This window comes from Gorilla gorilla, chromosome 18 (genome assembly GCF_029281585.2).
Source record: "Gorilla gorilla gorilla isolate KB3781 chromosome 18, NHGRI_mGorGor1-v2.1_pri, whole genome shotgun sequence".
In the NCBI taxonomy this organism is placed as follows: Eukaryota; Metazoa; Chordata; class Mammalia; order Primates; family Hominidae; genus Gorilla; species Gorilla gorilla.
Window position 1 is genome coordinate 4,195,762 of NC_073242.2, and position 18,851 is coordinate 4,214,612.

The following is an 18,851-nucleotide window of genomic DNA, read 5'->3' on the forward strand; positions in this document are numbered from 1 at the left end:
GGGTCTTGTTCCTGGGATCGGGAGGGGCTGGACGCCTGTGTGTTCTCTCCTGACGATCGCTGGCGGCAGCCTCTGGGCTGGTCCTACCAGGGCTCAAAATTCCCGGCACCACTGGCCTTGGGGATCTGGGGGCGGCAACAGAGTGACGGGGGCGGGACCGGGCTGGGGCTGGGGCCCTCCTGGAATCCCGCAGGGCCTGGGGACGTGTTCACTTGGGGAGGCTGGGAGCCAGGCGGGGTCCGGGTTCCACGAAGGCCAGGTCCAGTCTGTTTCTCAGGTGAGGAAACCGAGCTGACGCAGGGCTGGTGGCCCGGAGGCAGGCTCGGGAGGTCCGGGCCTGGGGACTGGGCGGGCACGCTGCGCCGCGGAACGCTCGGGCCGGGCGGGCGGGCAGCCCGGGCGCCTTTGGGGGCCGGACCGTCGCGCGGCAACGCGCGGAGCCGGCGGAAGTGGGGCTCGGGTCCCGCGGCGGGGCTGGAGGCAGCGAGCGCCGTCGTCTGCCCGGGCCCGTCCATCGGGGTCCCCAACCCCATCCGGACCCCGCCGCCCGAGCGCGCGGCCCCGGAAGCACCCGGTGAGCAGGGGGGTGGGCGGCGAGCGGCGGGACCTCGGGCAGCGCCCCTGCGGCTCCGGGCCCGGGCTGGGGGCCCCGCACTCCCGCCCGCGGCGCCGCTGCTTCCTCCTCCGAGAAGTGGGGCCGCCCCCGGGCCCGCGCCGACCTGGGCCCCTGTGGACCCTGTGCAAGGGCGGTCGGCGGCCCGGGCCTGGCTGTGGGCCCTTCGCAGTTGTCCCGGGTTGCAGGAAAGGGCAAAAAACGGAATCATAGGCTCTTCCCAAATGAGAGGGGAAGGCCCTGCTTGAGGAAGGCAAGCAAGTTTGTTTGTTTGTTTGTTTTGAGACGGGGTCTCACCATGTTGCCCAGGCTGAACTCGTGTTTGTTTTTCATTATTTATTTATTTTGAGAGGGAGTCTCGCTCTGTCGCCCAGGCTGGAGTGCAATGGCGCGATCTCGGCTCACTGCAACCGCTGCCTCCCGGGTTCAAGCGATTCTCCTGCCTCAGCCTCCCCAGTAGCTGGGATTACAGGTGCACACCACCACGCCCGGCTAATTTCTGTATTTTTAGTGGAGACTTGGTTTCACCCCCGTCGAGGCTGGTCTTGAGCTCCTGACCTCAAGTGATCCGCCCGCCTCGGCCTCCCAAAGTGCTGGGATTACAGGCGTGAGCCACCGCGCCAGGTTCGTGTTTATTTTTCAAACAAGGCGCTGGGAAACGCAAATTCTCCAGAGCTCTTGTGGAGCGGTGGCAGGGAGGGGCGGCTCAGCCAGAGATGGCCCTGGCCCGTCCACTGGGCTGGGGTGCCACCATTCCCTCATTCACGGGGAGGAGAGGGAAGTCTTAGTCTTACTACTTTATATGGTCGACCTCCCTACGTGCCTGGTCTGGGACTGGGGCTCATTCTTAGCAGAGGAAGCCTTCCGGCTAGCCTGGTGCTCGTGTGTGTGTGTGTGTGTGTGTGTGTGTGTGTGTGTGTGTGTGTGTGTGTGTGTGTGTGTGTGTGTGTGTGTGTCTAGCCTGGCGCCCGTGTATGTGTGTGTGTGTGTGTGTCTAGCCTGGCGCCCGTGTGTGTGTGTGTGTGTGTTTCCTCAGTCTTTAAAGATGCTCACGTTGCTTTCTCCCGTCCCATACCTCCTCTGCTATCGATCGCTTCTCTTTCATCTTCCTCTGGCTGTGTGATCCCAGCAGCTGCTAGTGCAGGCTTCTTTGTGCCGCCGACCGTCCCAGAGGCTGAGGTGGGAGTGTGATGGGCGTTTGCCCCACAGTACGTTGAGTTTTCTCTCACTACTCGACAGAGAAGAGCAGCTTCTGCCCTCCCATCTCCTTCGGTAGACGCAAGATGCTTTTTTTATTTTAAGGTAAACTTTGTAGATGAAGCACAAAGAATACACACAAAGAAAGCGCACAGATCGTGAGCACGTAGCTTGGTGAATTTACCCAAAGTGAGCCCACCGCAGAACCAGCTCCCCCCAGAACATCTGTTTACTGTTAGGCCCATTGTGTTTCTTTCCCGACTACATCTGTGGGCAGTTTTCCTCAGTCCCTGTGAAAGCTCTTCCCCAGCAGGGCGTGATGGGTCCCTGGGCTGAGTTGCTGTGAAAGGTGGTCCCCTATGGTGGTCACACAGCCAGACACGCTGGGCCCCTCGCAGGCAGAATCGCTTTGTCCCTCTCACGATGTCCTTGGTGCCTCACGTCAGCTGGCCTCCAGGCATCCACCCGCCGCCTGCCCTCTCTGGCCACTGAGGAAATGGGCATTTGGGGAGTTCTGCAGCCTGACCCAGAAGGTCCCTTTTCAGCTAGAACCCACCGCCTTGAGTGACTGGATCCTCCAGCCCCAGTGCGGGCTGCCTGCAGGGGAGGAGAGCAGCTGCACCAGGGGCCTCTTAAGCCCCGGGCATTTCCGTGTGAGGCCTCTTCCAGAGCCCCTCCAAGCTTCGGGAGAGGACTTACAGGTCACACCACCCCGACGTGTGCATCCTGCTCTGTTCCCTCGTCCCTAAGGGCGTGGTGGGCACTGGGACCTCCAGGCGTCCCGCTCTGTTCCCTCGTCCCTAAGGATGTGGTGGGTGCTGGGACCTCCAGACCCAGGCTCAGGCCAAGCTATGTCCCTCCCTCGAGTGTGGCTCCAGCGTGGGGGTCTCTGCTCAGGGTGGCTGCTCCACTCTTCGTGCAGGCGAGATGGGGCTTTCTGTGTCTAAGGAAGGCGAGCGGCCCAGCCAGCCGGCCAGTAGTGCCCCCACCGCTAGGGAGTCCTCCTGCCCTGTGGGGCCCTGCCAGGGAAGGCATCAGTGGAGGAAGAGCCCCAGCTGGCTGCACGGCTCCGCAGGGGCCTGTGAGAAAGGGGGAGGAGAGGCCCAGGGCCTGGGAACCGCGGTGGCTCGGGTGGCTTCCTACTCAATGGCCACCTCGGAAGGCTGGTGTCCCTCAGCCTGAGAGTGCAGGATGCGGTCCCTCCACATCTCCGGGACCTGTAAGCCTCTCTCTCCCCGTTTCTTGGCATCCATGTGGTTGGAGAAATATATCCTGGAGAGAAAATGCTCTCTGAGGGAGCCCTGCCCTGGGGTGGCGGTGGGGATGTCAGGGAGGGCCAGGCACTGCCGGGTGCCACCGTGGGCGGGGGTCAGAGTGGAGGCCGAAGCCCTGTGTGCCCTGAGCCTGCTCCCTGAGCAACGAGGCAGGTCCTTCCTGCCCCCAGGGAGGGGCTTGTGGGAGGCAGGGACCTTCTGGGGGGCTGCCCGCCATGCGCACGAGGTAGTTTCCGCAGCCCAGCAGCACATCATTTTACATTTTCGTCTTTATTCTTGCTTAATACGTGAATCATGGTTTGTCAATGTTTCGATTGGCGTGACCTTGCTAATGAGATTGTACAGTTCTCCGCGTGCTACACCTTTAAGCACACCTCTCTAATCAGGTTTCTTAAAAACAAAAATAAGAAGCCTGGAGTTCGGTTCGGCCCCACAGCCCCGTCAGGTGGTGCCGAGGAGGCTGTGCCCTGGGCCAGCCTGGAAATGGGAGGGCAGGCCTGGTGGCTGCATGTGCATCCTGCCTCGTCCGGGTGGGGCTGAGCTGGGCCTGGGGTGGACGTGGGGACAGCACTCTGGCTGCCCCTTGGAGAAGCATGGCCCACGCGAGGCGGCAGCCAAGGAGCCCTACGGCGTCCACCACCGAACTTGAAGCTGAGGTGCCCCGACCTGGGGCCCTGTGGCTGCACCTGTCAGGCCGTCTGTGCCACATCCCGCAGCCCACGGTTGGGGGGCAGCAGCAGCTCTGAGCCGAGCCTCTCATCTTCTCTTCCAGCCTCCCGGCATGGTGCTCAAGGCCTTCTTCCCCACGTGCTGCGTCTCGGCGGACAGCGGGCTGCTGGTGGGACGGTGGGTGCCGGAGCAGAGCAGCGCCGTGGTCCTGGCGGTCCTGCACTTTCCCTTCATCCCCATCCAGGTCAAGCAGCTCCTGGCCCAGGTGCGGCAGGCCAGCCAGGTGGGCGTGGCCGTGCTGGGCACCTGGTGCCACTGCCGGCAGGAGCCCGAGGAGAGCCTGGGCCGCTTCCTGGAGAGCCTGGGTGCCGTCTTCCCCCATGAGCCCTGGCTGCGGCTGTGCCGGGAGAGACGCGGCACGTTCTGGAGCTGCGAGGCCACCCGCCGGCAAGCGCCCACTGCCCCCGGTGCCCCCGGTGAGGACCAGGTCATGCTCATCTTCTATGACCAGCGCCAGGTGTTGCTGTCACAGCTACACCTGCCCACCGTCCTGCCCGACCGCCAGGCTGGAGCCACCACTGCCAGCACTGGGGGCCTGGCTGCCGTCTTCGACACGGTAGCCCGCAGTGAGGTGCTCTTCCGCAGTGACCGCTTCGATGAGGGCCCTGTGCGGCTGAGCCACTGGCAGTCGGAGGGCGTGGAGGCCAGCATCCTCGCGGAGCTGGCCAAGCGAGCCTCGGGACCCATTTGCCTGCTGTTGGCCAGCCTGCTGTCGCTGGTCTCAGCTGTCAGTGCCTGCCGGTAGGTGTCCCGGGACAGGGAGGTGGCAAAGAGTGGGGTCCCATGAGTGCTGGCCCATCCCTTTGTCTGCAGTGGGCACAGAGGCCCAGATGGGCTCTTCCTGGGCCCGGGCCCCCTCCCACTCCTGCAGCCCGGGCTTTGGCCCCATCCTGCCCTCCCAACCCTCGCCTCTCAGAGGGTGTCCCTCACCCCTGGGGTAGAGCCAGGTCTCCGGGCAGCCTCAGGGATTGCCAGGGGCCCTCCCAGAAGGTGTAGAGGATGAACCTCAGTGGCTTAGGTCCCTGAAAGAGAAATCAGAAGGTGAGCACAGACATGACTACTGCTGCCTGGGGGTGCTCCTGAGGGCACACAGGCCCGCTGGCCTCCCTGTAGCCCTGCCTGTGCCCCCAGCAGGCCTCTGGACACTGCAGCGCTCATGGGCTGTGGGGGTGTCATCCACTTGCTGGCCCCGTGTGCCTGGGGGAGTGGTCTACAGGCCCTGCTTCTCTCCACAATCACAGGTGCTGCTGGCCAAGGGTCAGTTGTAGCCCAAGGGCCCTGAGGGGCACGGGGGTAGCCCCAAGCTGTGGCTGAGAACAGAGGGCCCCCTTCCACAGGGGACCTCATCTGCCTGGCGGAGGCGCCCCATGGGGAGCAGCTAGGGGTCACCCGCAGTTGCCCCCTGCCTTAGACCCGGGGGTGCATACTCTGGAAGCCTGGGGTGAGAAGCCAGGCCAGCCCAGGAGACCCCGGGCAGCTTTCTGGGCCCCGTCGGCGGGGCGAGGCCCTGGGCCCGTGGGAGTTGCTGCTGGCTCGCAGGCGCTTCTTGGCACCGGCTCTGGGAGCATGTGGTGACCAGGTGGCCCGGCGTCAGCACCTGCGAGGAGGCCAGGCTCTGTGTTAGTCACATGCACTGTGAGGTGGGCGCGTTGAGCGCTGCCTACCACCACCTGGGCCACCGAGGGCCCCTCCCACCTGCCCCCTGTCCTGCCGAGCTCAGGAGTGTGGCCTGGGTGTTGTGGTCCCCTGCACAGTGGGGGACGGTGGGAGGAGGATCTGGAGAGGGACATATCACTCCTCTCTGCTCCCACGCAGAGTGTTCAAGCTCTGGCCCCTGTCCTTCCTCGGGAGCAAGCTCTCCACGTGCGAACAGCTCCGGCACCGGCTGGAGCACCTCACGCTCATCTGCAGTACACGGAAGGCGGAGAACCCTGCCCAGCTGATGAGGTGTGGGCCTGCCCTGGTCTCTGCAGGGCTGGGTGCGTGCCCTCTGGCCCCTTCTCCATCCCCCTCTGCACCACGCTGACCCCTCCGGCCAGGCAGGCCTCCTCCTGCGGCCCCAGGCTGTGCTGGCCACCCTCATGCTGGCCGGGCCGGACCTCCCTTCCAGGAAGGCCAACACGGTGGCCTCTGTGCTGCTGGACGTGGCCCTGGGCCTCATGCTGCTGTCCTGGCTCCACGGGAGAAGCCGCATCGGGCATCTGGCCGACGCCCTCGTTCCTGTGGCTGACGTGAGTGGATTGGGGTGGAGCCCGGTGTCCTGGGTGGGCGTGGGGACCCCTCCTGGGCAGCAGAGCCTTCCCGGGCCAGAGCCACCGCCCCCCAAAGCCAGTTCTACCTTCTCCATGCTCTGGAGACACGGCCCTCCCCTGAACCAGAAGCAGGAACTCCAGGGGCGCTGGGGCCTGGGCAGGGCAGGCCTTGCAGGTACACCCCCCTTTCCTTCTGAAGGGGCCGTGTGCAGGAGCCGCCGGGGCTGAGGCTCTGGGGAGCCCGCCTCTCCCTGTGGGCCCAGCGTCGTGGTATCTCCCTTGTGGCCCCTACCTGAGATCAGCGTTGCCCTCCTGGCTCTCTGGGGCCCTCTGCAGAGCCAGGGTCATGAAACCTTCCCTGTCCAGGGATGCCCATGTGCAGCCCAGCTGGGACTTCCTGCCCTGCCCCTGTGCTGATTCTGTAACTCCTGTGCTGAGAGCCAGAGGCACAGCTTGTCTCCCATCTCCCACCTTCCCTGCATGGTCTGTGCCCCGTTTCCAGCCGGGTGCAGCCCCCTCCTCTGCAGATCTAGTGCATTTCCATGCTGCCTCTGGGCCTTCAGCTTCTCTGTCTTCCTCCCTCAGCACCAAAGCCCCGTCTCTTCCATTAGGAGCTTGTCTTCCTGCTGGGGGTGGTACCTGACTCTTTGGCCCACCCTCGGGCCTCTGTGGAGGCCTCCTTGAGGCCTGACTGGGTGGGTCTTGTGTGGGCTGCAGGTGTGCACTGGGCCTGCTTGTGGCCAGGCCAGGCCTCTGGGGGCAGCATCAGGCACGTCTGTGTGGCTGTGGGGGTGCAGGGAGCTCCAGCCCAGAAGGAAGGAGGGGCGGGGCTGGGGAAGGGGCTCGGCAGCTTTGCCTGTGGTCGTCCGCACCTGCCACCGGCCTGCTTTGTCCTAGACCTCCCTTTTGCAAAAGTGCTCAGAAATATAAATATTTAATTTAAAAATGAAAGTCTCTTCCTGCTGCCAAGCTCTTATCCTTTAAATATTAAATAAGCCTTATTTATAAAGAATGTTCCTTTCTCAGCCGGGGGTGGTGGCTCATGCCTGTAATCCCAGCACTTTGGGAGGCCAAGGCGGGCGGATCATGAGGTCAGGAGATCAAGACCATCCTGGCTAACACGGTGAAATCCCGTCTCTACTAAAAATACAAAAAATTAGCCAGGTATGGTGGTGGGCACCTGTAGTCCCAGCTAGTTGGGAGGCTGAGGCAAGAGAATGGCATGAACCCGGGAGGCAGAGCTTGCAGTGAGCCGAGATTGAGCCACTGCACTCCAGCCTGGGCGACAAAGCAAGACTCCGTCTCAGAAAAAAAAAAAAAAAAAAGTGTTCTTTTCTCCTTCTTGCCAGTCCTGCTGTGGCTGAGGCCTTGGCCCAGGCTTGGAAGGGGCCTGTGCAATGGGCAAGTGGGGGCCAAGGTGTCACTGTCTCCTTAGTGGGGAGGCTGAGGCTCCCTTGGGGTCTGCCCCCCGGGGCCAGCACAGCGTCTGGATGCTGAGTTTCTTCCTGGGCAGCCAAGACCCTGCTTCCCTGTTTGCTCTTGGGGGTGCCTGTGCCCTCAACTTGACGCCATCCTCCCTCTGGGGACCTGTCCTCCTGCCTTGTTGCTGTGGCCCTGATGGGCTTGGCACTGTCTCGCTCACCTGTGGCCATCCCGGGCAGCCCCCAGCCTCTGCGACGGGGTGGGGCCTCTGGAGGGGACTGTGTCAGCTGTGGGCTCCCCTGCAGGGCTGGAGCCGAATCAGGGTCTGCCAGGCCTCAGTGCGTCCACGTATTTGGGGCCGAGGGCTCCAGTGGGTCCTGTGGCTGAGGTAGTGAGAGGGGAGGAAGATGGTAGAGGTGGGTGCAGGCAGGGGGCCGCGCGGATGCCCTGTGGGCCCGGCCGTGTCACCCAGGCCTGCAGAGAGAGGCCTCCAGACCAGCCTCCTCAGACCCCAATCCCGGAGCCATCTGTGAAGGGGAGCCCCTGTGCTGTCCATGCTAGGACGCGGTAGACCCCGGAGGAGGGAAGGCTGGCCAAGGTGGGAGCCCGTCACAAAAGAGCCTGGGGAGATGCAGGTGCTGAGCCTGGCTGCCCCCGCCCCAGCGTGGCCCCTGTGTCCCTGCAGCACGTGGCCGAGGAGCTCCAGCACCTGCTGCAGTGGCTGATGGGTGCTCCCGCCGGGCTCAAGATGAACCGTGCACTGGACCAGGTGCTGGGCCGCTTCTTCCTCTACCACATCCACCTGTGGATCAGTGAGTGCAGGGCAGGCGGGGGCCCCAGGGACCCCAGAGCTTGCTGAAGAGGGTAGGGATCCAGCCAGGCCCCGCCCCCTGTGCCCCCAACTCTGCTCCCCGGCGTCCTGTGTGTGTGAGGCCTGCTGTGCTCAGCCGAGGGCTGGGGTCTGAGCGCCTCCTGAGGGCCTACCCCACCCTGCCAGGCTACATCCACCTCATGTCCCCCTTCGTGGAGCACATCCTTTGGCACGTGGGCCTCTCGGCCTGCCTGGGCCTGACGGTGGCCCTGTCCCTCCTCTCGGACATCATCGCCCTCCTCACCTTCCACATCTACTGCTTCTACGTCTATGGAGCCAGGTGGGCGTGGGCTTCCCCCTCCCCACCGCCCCCTGGGAGGTGCAGAGGCACCGGCTGGGCGTTTGAGGGGGGCGGGGGCGGGGCGGGGCGGGGCCCGGCCTGACAGCACTGCGTCCTGTAGGCTGTACTGCCTGAAGATCCATGGCCTGTCCTCACTGTGGCGTCTGTTCCGGGGGAAGAAGTGGAACGTTCTGCGCCAGCGCGTGGACTCCTGTTCCTATGACCTGGACCAGGTATGGGGCAGGGTGCGTGGCTGGAGGGGCCGACTGCCCCCGGCCTGTGCCCGCTGGGCCAGCGCAGTGCTTGGACACCACAAGGGGGCAGCCTGCTCCCGTCCTGCAGCTGAGGCCATGCAGAGGCCCTGGGAATAGATAAGTCTGCGGTGTGGGCTGCACGTGGGGCTCTGAAGCAGCGCAGAGTTTCCCTGGGCCACAGAGAAGAGACAGACACACAGCCCCGAAGGTGGTGCAGGCACAGGCCCTAGAGGTGTCCCGGGCTCGGAGACTAGAGGTGCCCGGGCCCGTCTGCTGCTCACGCTTGACGCAGCCGCTGGATGCTGCCATCCAGAGCATGTTCTTGGTGACTGTGTGGCCACGCACCGTCTTGGGTGGTCTGGCCCCCACCTGTCTCCCTGCGAGTCCCCTAGTCCATGGTGGACAGCCCTCCTGCTACTGGGACTGCTGAGCAGACCATCCCGAGTTCCCTCAGGAAGCCGCAAGGTCCCGACTGCAGCTCTGGGATGGGGGAGGGCACAGTGCTGGGCCGTCCCTGGGCGCGGGGTCCTGCTGATGCCCGGTGTGCCGGCCCCTCCCTACAGCTGTTCATCGGGACTCTGCTCTTCACCATCCTGCTCTTCCTCCTGCCTACCACAGCCCTGTACTACCTGGTGTTCACCCTGGTGAGCTGAGCACCCACAGGCTGGGCCTGGCTGCAGTGCCTGGGAGCAGTCAGCTGTGGGGCGGGCTGTCTCCTGCTGCAGGCCACGTGGGTGGCCTTTGAGGACCCTCTGGGCAGTGAGTGCTGGGCCCTGGAGTGGGCGAGGCCCTAGCCTGGCCAGTAAGACCCCCTCACTGCCCTGGAGCGTGCAGCTGGGTGCTTGGTGGGAGGACCCCACGGCAGGCGGGGTCACGAAAGAGGCCTCCCCTGGTGCCTGGCACTGGCGCAGACAGTGGGAGGTGAGCAGAACCACCTCCAGCACCTGCATCATTCCCAGGCCTCCATCCCCTCTGCATGTGAGGCTGTGGGGAGGCACCTCTGACCTGGTGAGAGGGCCGAGTGCTCCACCTCCAGCTTTGCTCCAGAGCAAGGCCCAATGGCAGGCTCCGTGCCCTGCTCAGGGTGGGGTCCCTGCTCTCCCCAGGACCCTGCAGCCTCTGGGCCCCCTTCATCCTCTGGGCCCCCTTCATCGTGGCCCAGGATGGGGTCGGGCTGCTCTGCCCCCAGGCACGTCTGGCCGGGCCGGTCCTAAATGCTCCTCTGCCACAGCTCCGGCTCCTGGTGGTCGCCGTGCAGGGCCTGATCCATCTGCTCGTGGACCTCATCAACTCCCTGCCGCTGTACTCACTGGGTCTTCGGCTCTGCCGGCCCTACAGGCTGGCGGGTAAGTGCTATGTATTGGGCAGCTGGCCCTGGGTAGGTGGAAGGGAACCACACCTGTGGGCCCTGCAGAAGCAAGGACAGCACGGGCCACTGTGCCTCCAGCCTGGAAGCCGTGGTATGCATGCGCAAGCGGGCAGGGAGGACAGGGCCTCCTAGTCCCAGAGGTCTGCAGGACCAGCTGCCTCCAGGGAGGTGGAGAGAGACTCAGAGACTCACCTGCCGCGCAGGTTCAGAACCCTGGAGACCTGAGGCCACAGGCCTTTGTTCTTCTGCCTTGGGATTTTCTGGGCTTGGGAGTCTGAACTGCAGGCCAGGGGCCAAGCGCGGCAAAGTTACAGGCACTAGGAGCCAGCAGGGCGGCCACCATCCACCAAGTGCCCTGTCCGCTCTGCCGGAAAACCCCGTCCACTCAACAGCACAGCCTGCGCCCGTCCCTCACTGGGGCTCTTCCCTGCTTGCCGGACACCTGGCTTCTTTCAGTGGAGTCTGCAGGAGGCTTTTTTTTTTTTGAGACAGAGTCTCACTTTGTTGCCCAGGCTGGAGTGCAGTGGCACAATCTCGGCTCACTGTAATCTCTGCCTCCTGGTTCAAGCGATTCTCCTGCCTCAGCCTCCCGAGTAGCTAGGATTACAGGCGTGTGCCACCACGCCCAGCTAATTTTTTGTATTTTAGTAGAGATGGGTGTTTCACCATTTTGGCCAGGCTGGTCTCGAACTCCTGACCTCGTGATCCTCCCACCTTAGCCTCCCAAAGTGCTGGGATTGCAGGCATGAGCCACCGTGCCCAGCTTTTTTTTTTTTTTTTTTGAGATGGAGTCTTGCTCTTTTTGCCCAGGCTGTAGTGCAATGGTGTGATCTCGGCTCACTGCAACCTTCGCCTCCCTGGTTGAAGCGATTCTCCTGCCTCAGCCTCCCAAGTAGCTGAGATTACAGGCACACGCCATCACACCTGGCTAATTTTTGTATTTTTAGTACTTATGGGGTTTCACCATGTTGGCCAGGCTGGTCTTGAACTCCAGACCTCATGATCCGCCCACCTCCCAAAATGCTGGGATTACAGGCATGAGCCACCGTGCCTGGCTGCAGGAGGCTTTGATACTGGCCTGGCAGCCAGCTCCAGGAGTTGGGGGACAGAGGGGGCAGGGAGAGCTTCGTGGGTGGCCATGGCCAGCAGCACCCAGGTGCCCCTGAGAGAGGTAGATACCTCCAGCCTCTGCCCATGTGTGGGGCCAGCCCCCACGCGTCCTCCCTCGTAAGCCCCTTGCTATCCTCCCTTGTAAGCCCCTTGCTATCCTTGCAGCTGGCGTGAAGTTCCGTGTCCTCCAGCACGAGGCCGGCAGGCCCCTCCGCCTTCTGATGCAGGTGAGGCCCCTTGTGGCCAGGACGCCCCTATGCTGCTGCCCCTGTTCTGGGACAGTGGGGGCAGCTGGGTGTAGTGTCTGGGTGGCACCACGCCAGCCTGCGATGAGGTACAGGGAGGGCCCAGTGGAGCTGAGGGGTAAGGCCCACGCGGGATCCCCTCCCCCTTACCCCCAGGGCCTGAGGACACTGGTGTGGTCCTGTGGATGGGGCCCATTCTGCCCTGTGTCGGAGGCGCCCTTGGCTGGCTGGGGCTGCCCTGGGCCCCACAGGGCTCAAGTTCTGGGTGGAACAGAACCGAATGAGTGAGTCCTGGGGTGGGGCGTGTGTCCCTGCGGCACGGCCCCTCAGAGTTGGGCAGCCCTGAGGGGAGATGCAGCTTCTGCCTCCCCCCAGCGCTCCCTTCTGGCTGCAGGCTCACCTGCCTCCCTGGGAACTGGGACTGGCTTGTCCCACAGGCGAGGGAATGTCTGAGACAGCACTGGCCCTGCCCCACAACTGCCCGCCCCCACCCTCTCTCTGCAGACGGGGTTGGAGCTCAGACCACCCCACTGACCGCTGCCCTTGTCCTTCCAGATAAACCCACTGCCCTACAGCCGCGTGGTGCACACCTACCGCCTCCCCAGCTGTGGCTGCCACCCCAAGCACTCCTGGGGCGCCCTGTGCCGCAAGCTGTTCTTTGGGGAGCTCATCTACCCCTGGAGGCAGAGAGGGGACAAGCAGGACTGAGGGAACTGCTGGCTTGCCCGGCACCACCACATGGCCACGGCCAGCCATCTGCTCTGCCAGGGTGGCACCAGCTCAGCTGGCGCGTGTCCCGTGCTTTGTGGACGCTGCTGTGTGCTCCTGAACACGGCAGGCCCTGCTATCACACCTTGGGCTTGGAGGTCATTGGGACTGAGCACATGTGGGGGTGGCCAGCCAGGCTGGCCGCGCTCCGTCACTGGCACTGCCTGCCTTGGGACCCGCCTCCCACCTGCTGCGGTCACCATGGTGGCGAGCACAGCAGCCCCAGGTGTCCAGAGCACTGCCCCATGCCCACCCTGCGTACCCAGGTCCAGAGGGTCCGTCCACCACAGCAGCCCCAGGTGGAGGGCTGGTCTCCCTGGGGGCTCCCCAGTGGCTCTGCCCTGGCTGTGGGGGTGGAGGGACCTTCCCAGGATGAACCCCCCAGTCCCAGGCACCCTCCAGCTCCCTCAGCCGAACAGCACCCTGCATCTGGGGGATTGAAGCAGTCGCTGACCCCCGTCCCCAGCGGGCCTGGGCCCTCACTCCCTGAACCACACGGGGTTTATTTGCGGATGTTCCCTGGAGAGGTCGCTTTGTGAAGAAGCCATCAGCAGGCTGTGGGCATCGCCAAGCTGCTGTGGGGGCGGGAGCAGCCTCAGTGTCAAGGGCCCGCCCACTGACCCAGCCATACCTATTCGTCCACGGTGCCCCTGTAGCAGCAGGCCCTGGGGCCAAATCTTCTGTCTCCCTTCATGGGCCTCCCAGGGAAGGAGGAAGCCCTGCTGTGCAGACACCTCTGTGGCCCCCCAGGGGTGTGAGTGGCCTGGGGAGGGGGCCGTGGCACTGAGGCCGAAAGCGCCTACCAGACGGCACGGTCTGGGTGCAGGTGTTCCCTGTGAGCCCGAGTCCGCTTCAGGAGGGGAGCCTGCAGGTGCCGGCTGGTGAGGGGATGACGCACTGTGGGTGGGAGGAGGCAGCGCCCATCTCAGCAGCACCAGGACTGCCTGGGACTCCCTGGCAACCCAGCACCGGGGAAGCCGTCAGCTGCTGTGACAATAAAACCTGCCCCGTGTTTGGAGCGCAGGCTCGGCCCCGGGTCCATGTGCAGCGCGGGTCCAGGGAAGCTCTGGGATGGGGGTGTGGACGCTACTCAAGGGACTTGGGCTGCCTCACGGGGGTCTGCCCTGCAGAGTCTACGCCGGCCTCCTGCTGGAGGCCCTGACGATGGCTGATGGGATGGGCTCACAGGCCCTGGGCCCTTGAGGACTTTGGTGTAGGCAGGTGAACCCGGGCCGCCCACCCTGGGGTCCGCCCACCCTGGGGTCGTGGCCTTGCCTCGACATAGATGGTGCAGGGGTGTAGGCCTCCAGGGGCGGGGCGAGCAGCTCCTGCTCTGAATCTGTGGACTCCATGTGGGGTAGGCCCCTCATGGGTCCTGGCCCAGTAGAGCCTGCGACTGCCACAGCTGCTAGGAATGGTCTCTGTCGCCTGCAGTGCTGGGGGCCCAGCTGGCGGGCCCCACAGCCCGTTCCCAGCCCAAAGTGTACAGGCCTCCATCCAACCTGGACTTCCAGGCAACCAGAGGCTGGACTCAGAGGCACTCAGGGCCCACCAACCCCCTACCTGTGTCCCCCGCCTCCCCCCAGCTGCCCACCTGGCCCACCACCCCTCCCATCTGTACTGTCCCCCACTCCCCCCTCCAGTTGCCTACCTGGCCTACCCTGCTCCTACCAGCTGCCCACCTGGCCTGCCACCCCTCCCAGCTGTGTCCCCTGTCCCCCAAAGCTGCCCACCTCGCCCCCCACCCTTTTCACCTGTACCCCCAACTCCCCCTCCAGCTGCCCACGGGGTCCACCAACACCCCCAACCTGTACCTCCCACCCCCCCCCCCCAGCTGCCCACTGGGCTGCCACGCCTCCTGGGGCTTCCACCAGGTGAGGGTCTTGACACAGCTCAGTCCACTGCTCTGTGATGGCCATGTCATGGGTCGTGCCTGGCAGCGGTCACCCCCTCTGCTGGGCACTGGGCTGACTGCCTATCCCGAGGGTCAGCCAGGTTTGGCGCCAGAGCTGGCCAACGGAACACCGTCACCCCAGCCACTCGCAGCCACCAAGAGGTGCCGCCTGCACCTCCAGGCTCCGTCTGTCCTTGCTGCACAGCCCCTGCCTGGAGACGGCCTACACCTGTGGGGTGCCCCTCATCCCTCCACCAGAGCTCTGGTCTCCCCTGCCTCGCCGACCCAGACAGGGCAATGGGCTGGAGCTTTTCCAAGACCTGCCCAGGACCATTTATGGACCCTCAGGGCACCCTGAGAAGCAGACACCTTCCCTCTCAGAGTTGGGGCCACCCACAGAGAAGGGTCTCACCAGTACTTCACAGATTCAGACTTACAGAAATGCTGTGAGAATAACACAGATGCTTCCAGCACCCTTCACCTACATCCCCCCACGACCACATGCCATGTGTATGTTTTCACATTTTTTCTTTTTTTTTTTTTTTGAGAGAGGGTCTCTATTTTCCAGGCTGGAGTGCAGCCTTAACCTTCCTGGGCTCAGGTGATTCTCCCACCTCAGCCTCCTGACTATTTGGGATTACAGGCGCCCACCACCACGCCTGGCTCATTTTTGTATTTTTAGTAGAGACGGGGTTTCACCGTGTTACTCAGGCTGGTCTCAAACTCTTGGGCTCAAGCCATGTGCCTGCGTCGGCCTCCCAAAGTGGTGGGATTACAGGTGTGAGCCACCGGGCCCAGCCAGCACATTCTTTATGTTTTTCTGCACCATTTGAGTCAGCTGGCCATTTTGGCTCTGGAATTTTCAGCGTGCATTTCCTCAGAACAAGGCAGCCAGTGCGGTGCTCAAACCCGGGGCTTTTGCAGGGATGCCGTCCAAGCCACCGACCCCATTCCAGCGTGTCCCACGTGTCACGGGCCAGTCTCCAAAGCCTCTGGTGGCTTAGGGATGGAGCCCGTTACTCAGGAGTGTCCCTGGCTGGGTCTGCTGGTGACCCTCATGATGAGATGCCGCTCATGCTTGTGGCAGCAGCAGAGGGCACCACCCAGGGTGGCACACACAGCCCACCTGTTCATCCCAGTGATGCCAACGTGACTACTTGGTCGAGGTCTTGTCCGCAGGGTTTTCCGCTGCAAAGCTACATTCCCTTGTCATTAATTTGTCCACAGAAATGGGACCATGTTGACGCTCCGTCCCTCACTGCCCTCATCCACTGCACGCTGTGTCCACCAAGGTGATTGGCTCTGTCCACTCATGGGATGTGAGTGAGGCCTCCCCTTGGCAGCAGGCCAGGACTGGGGGGTCCCTGAGTAGCTGAAACTTGTAGGTGCTCCCTGGGCACAGGGCTTCAGGGGCCAAGGCTTGTCTGCCCCACTGGGCAACTGTCCACCCCCTTAGCAGGACTTTGAAGACATCCCGGCGGCTGCTGGGCTCCCCGGGGGCAGGGCGGACACCCCAAACTGCTCCCTTTGTCTCCCAAGCCCCTCACTTGGACAGAGGCTCCGCTTAGTGTCCTGGCCCGTCTCTGCCATGGCCATTGAGTGTGGGGTGTGGCACAAGGGGGCTGTCAGGGTCTCCACCAGACACTGCTCAGGCCTCCGAGATGGGCCCAGAATTACCCTGACTGCTCAACAAGTGGGTGCCCAGGTGGCGGCTCACCCCGAACTTCTGGGTGGAGGTCTCTTCCCACACTCCACTGTCTTTGGCTGCCCTGCCCCTGGCCTGAGATCTCTCAGCTGCAGGGATGGTGTCCTGCCCCTGCCCAGGCCTGGCTTGGCCACGGTGGACCCCAGACACCCTGTGTAAGTGCACGCAGCTGCCCCTCGGTCCACAAGGCCTGGATGCCAGAGGATGGCACCCCTCTGTCCGTCCCTCCCTTCACTGGGCCTGCTGCCCCAGAGTCTGTCCCTCCCTTCACTGGGCCTGCTGCCCTAGACCCATCTGGGTTCCCTGGGACACTTTTCTGCTGGGAGGCTGGGAGGTCAGAGGGCACAGCAGCTTTCCAAGGATCTCACCCTATGGAAAGTTTCCTGAACCCAAACCACAGGTCCCCACCTACAGGGCTGTGTCCACAGGCTGTGGTGGGCAGGTCCGGTGGGAGAAACCTGACTTCTTCATCAGCCAGGGGATGGCCCTTTTTTGTCCCAGGAGGTGGGAACTAGGCAGCAGTGGCCCACGGCTGGGTCTGGAGAACGTTTTACTTTGTTTTTCTTTTTTAAAAAAGTTTATTTTTGTGAAGACCATAAGAACATTTTTAATTATTTATTTTTGAGGCACTTTTTTTTTTTTTTTTTTTTTTTTTCTGAGACAGAGTCTCACTCTGTAGCCCAGGCTGGAGAGCGGTGGCACAATCTCAGCTCACTGCAACCTCCGTTTCCCGAGTTTGAGCAATTCTTCTGCCTCAGCCTCCCAAGTAGCTGGGATTACAGGCACGTACCAACATGCCTGGCTCATTTTTGTATTTTCAGTGGAGAGGAGATTATCACCATGTTGGCCAGGCTGGTCCTGACCTCAGGTGATCCACCCACCTCAGCCTCCCAAAGTGCTGGGATTACAGGCATGAGCCACCGTGCCCGGCCTCAGAAGGCGTTTCTGATTTATGTTCTCAGGAAAGGAGGAGACGGCTGCTCACCACTATCCCCCACATTCCAGGCAGTCTCAGAAACCGAGGAGGAAACATCACATCTTTGGTGCTTCCCGTCCCTGGAGTAAGAGGCCTCAGGGACTTCACAGCCACGGCTCAAGTCTGGGCACAATGACCTCTGAGCAGAAGAGGCTCTCCCTGACCCGCCAGGTTGATTCCGGGTTAATGCCTGGGGAACTTGGCAAGGCGCCATCTCTACAAAAAATACAAAAGGTAGCCGGGCTTGGTGGCGCCTGTAGTCCCAGCTACTCGGGAGGCTGAGGCTGGAGGATGGCTTGTGCCAGGGAGGTAGAGGCTACAGTGAGCCGAGATCGCGCTACTGCACTGCAGCCTGGGCGACAAAGGGAGACCCTGTTTCAAAAAAGAAAAAACTGGTGCGTCCATGTGGTCGCCGCTTAGTCAGGCCATGTCTTCAGCTCTTGGGGGGCGGGAGGTCACTGGAGGTGTGGGGCTGCCCGTCCTGGCGTCCCTCTGTGTAAACAGCACCTGCTTCCAGAGGCACAGCCCGGGTCGGGGCCCCTCTGGAGGAGGGTTCTTGCCGGGCTCTGCTCCTCGCCGGCGGGGCAGACGTGACGGGCTCCGCACCCGGTCTGGAGAGGGCTGCGCTGGGTCGGCGCTGACGTTACTGCTTTTACTTAGGACTGTAACAGCGTTACTGAACGCAGAGCACGTATCACAAAGCTCACCCGTTCCTAGTGAGTAACTTCACCGAGAGAGGCAGGACCATCCCCACGACGGGAGGACCTTTTCGTCACCCCAGAAAGAACCACGTGCCCACTCAACCCCCGACCCCACGCCGGGGCCCGCGGACGCAGCCGCCTCGCTCGCCCACGCACCTGCGGCTGCCGGGCCCGGCAGGGACTAGGGCTCGGCGGCGCCCACAGGAAGAGTGCGGTCCGGGCCCTGGGTCCCCGTCCAGGAGGCGCCGCTGCCGCAATGAGCACGTCGGGCCGGGTCTTGAGCTCGCGCCGGCCGCGTTCCCCGCATCCCGAGCTGTGGCGGCCGCGTCCCCGGGCGGAAGGCTCACGCTCGGTGACGCCGCGCGGTCCCAGAACCTCAGCGACTTTGCAGACACACTGGTGACCCAACGGTGCGCCCGCCGCCGCCGGGCGGAAGTCCCGCCCCTGCCCCGGAGAGGAAATTCCGCCTCATCGAGCGCCGATTGGCCGCACCGCCTTAGAGAGGACGCGCCCGGGGCTACCCCGCCGCTCCCTCCGAGGGCTCTGCGGAAGCAGGCGGCACAGCCTGCGAGGGGCTTTCGTTTCCCGGACTCAGCCGCATAGCCTCCGCCCGGGCGCGCCTGCATCCTGCCGCCCGTCCGCGCGTTGAAGGGGCGGATACAAACAACCCGGACTTCCGAGCCCCTGATTGGCGAGCGTGTAGGAAAGGGGCGGGGTTAGCAGAGCCGTGATGGACATGCAAGCGACCCAATGGCGCCGGCGACGGGGCGGGCGAGGACAACAGCGTTGTGGGCCGGGGGCGGGGCGGCCGGCGGCTCTGGGATTTCTCTGGGAGGCAGCCGCAGGGAAGGGAATGATCTTGGTGAACTTATAATCGAACCAATGGTTCCGGGAAAGCAGGAGGCGAGTGGCCAATGGCGACGGCGATGAGGCAGGCGTCCGCTGTCTCCGCAACGCCGTGTGGGAAAGGCGGGGGAGGGGCGGTCATGACAGACGTGCAGACAGGCCAATGGCTGAGGGAAGGAGGGCGGCGGGCGACCTATGGTGACGACGGGAAGGCAGGGCGGGGTGGTGAGGAGGCGGTGCGACCGGAGGTCTGGCGGCGCCGTGTGGAACGCCGTGAGGGCGGGGAAGTTGTGACGGACGGGCGGGTGGACCAATGGGCTCGGGAGGGCGGGCGAAGGGTGGCCA

The 18,851-nt window shown here is 63.6% G+C and overlaps 1 protein-coding gene across 4 annotated transcripts; it reads left to right on the top strand.

The window, feature by feature from the left end:
• Positions 1 to 6: 6 nt before the first annotated feature.
• Positions 7 to 13,407, top strand: PIGQ (phosphatidylinositol glycan anchor biosynthesis class Q). 4 transcript variants are annotated; one of them, XM_019012740.4, is made up of 11 exons: positions 7 to 277; positions 3,857 to 4,554; positions 5,629 to 5,760; positions 5,924 to 6,044; positions 8,173 to 8,299; positions 8,485 to 8,638; positions 8,760 to 8,871; positions 9,456 to 9,536; positions 10,124 to 10,238; positions 11,537 to 11,598; positions 12,172 to 13,407. In XM_019012740.4, exons 2-11 carry the CDS (start codon positions 3,866 to 3,868, stop codon positions 12,322 to 12,324), a joined length of 1,746 nt encoding a protein of 581 aa, XP_018868285.4. In that variant the 5' UTR covers positions 7 to 277; positions 3,857 to 3,865; the 3' UTR covers positions 12,325 to 13,407. The 4 variants fall into 4 exon arrangements, with proteins under 4 accessions (XP_018868285.4, XP_004056926.5, XP_055220733.2 ...); XM_004056878.5 differs by lacking the exon at positions 7 to 277 and adding an exon at positions 404 to 574; XM_055364758.2 differs by lacking the exon at positions 7 to 277 and adding an exon at positions 610 to 1,237.
• The last annotated feature ends 5,444 nt before the right edge of the window (positions 13,408 to 18,851 follow it).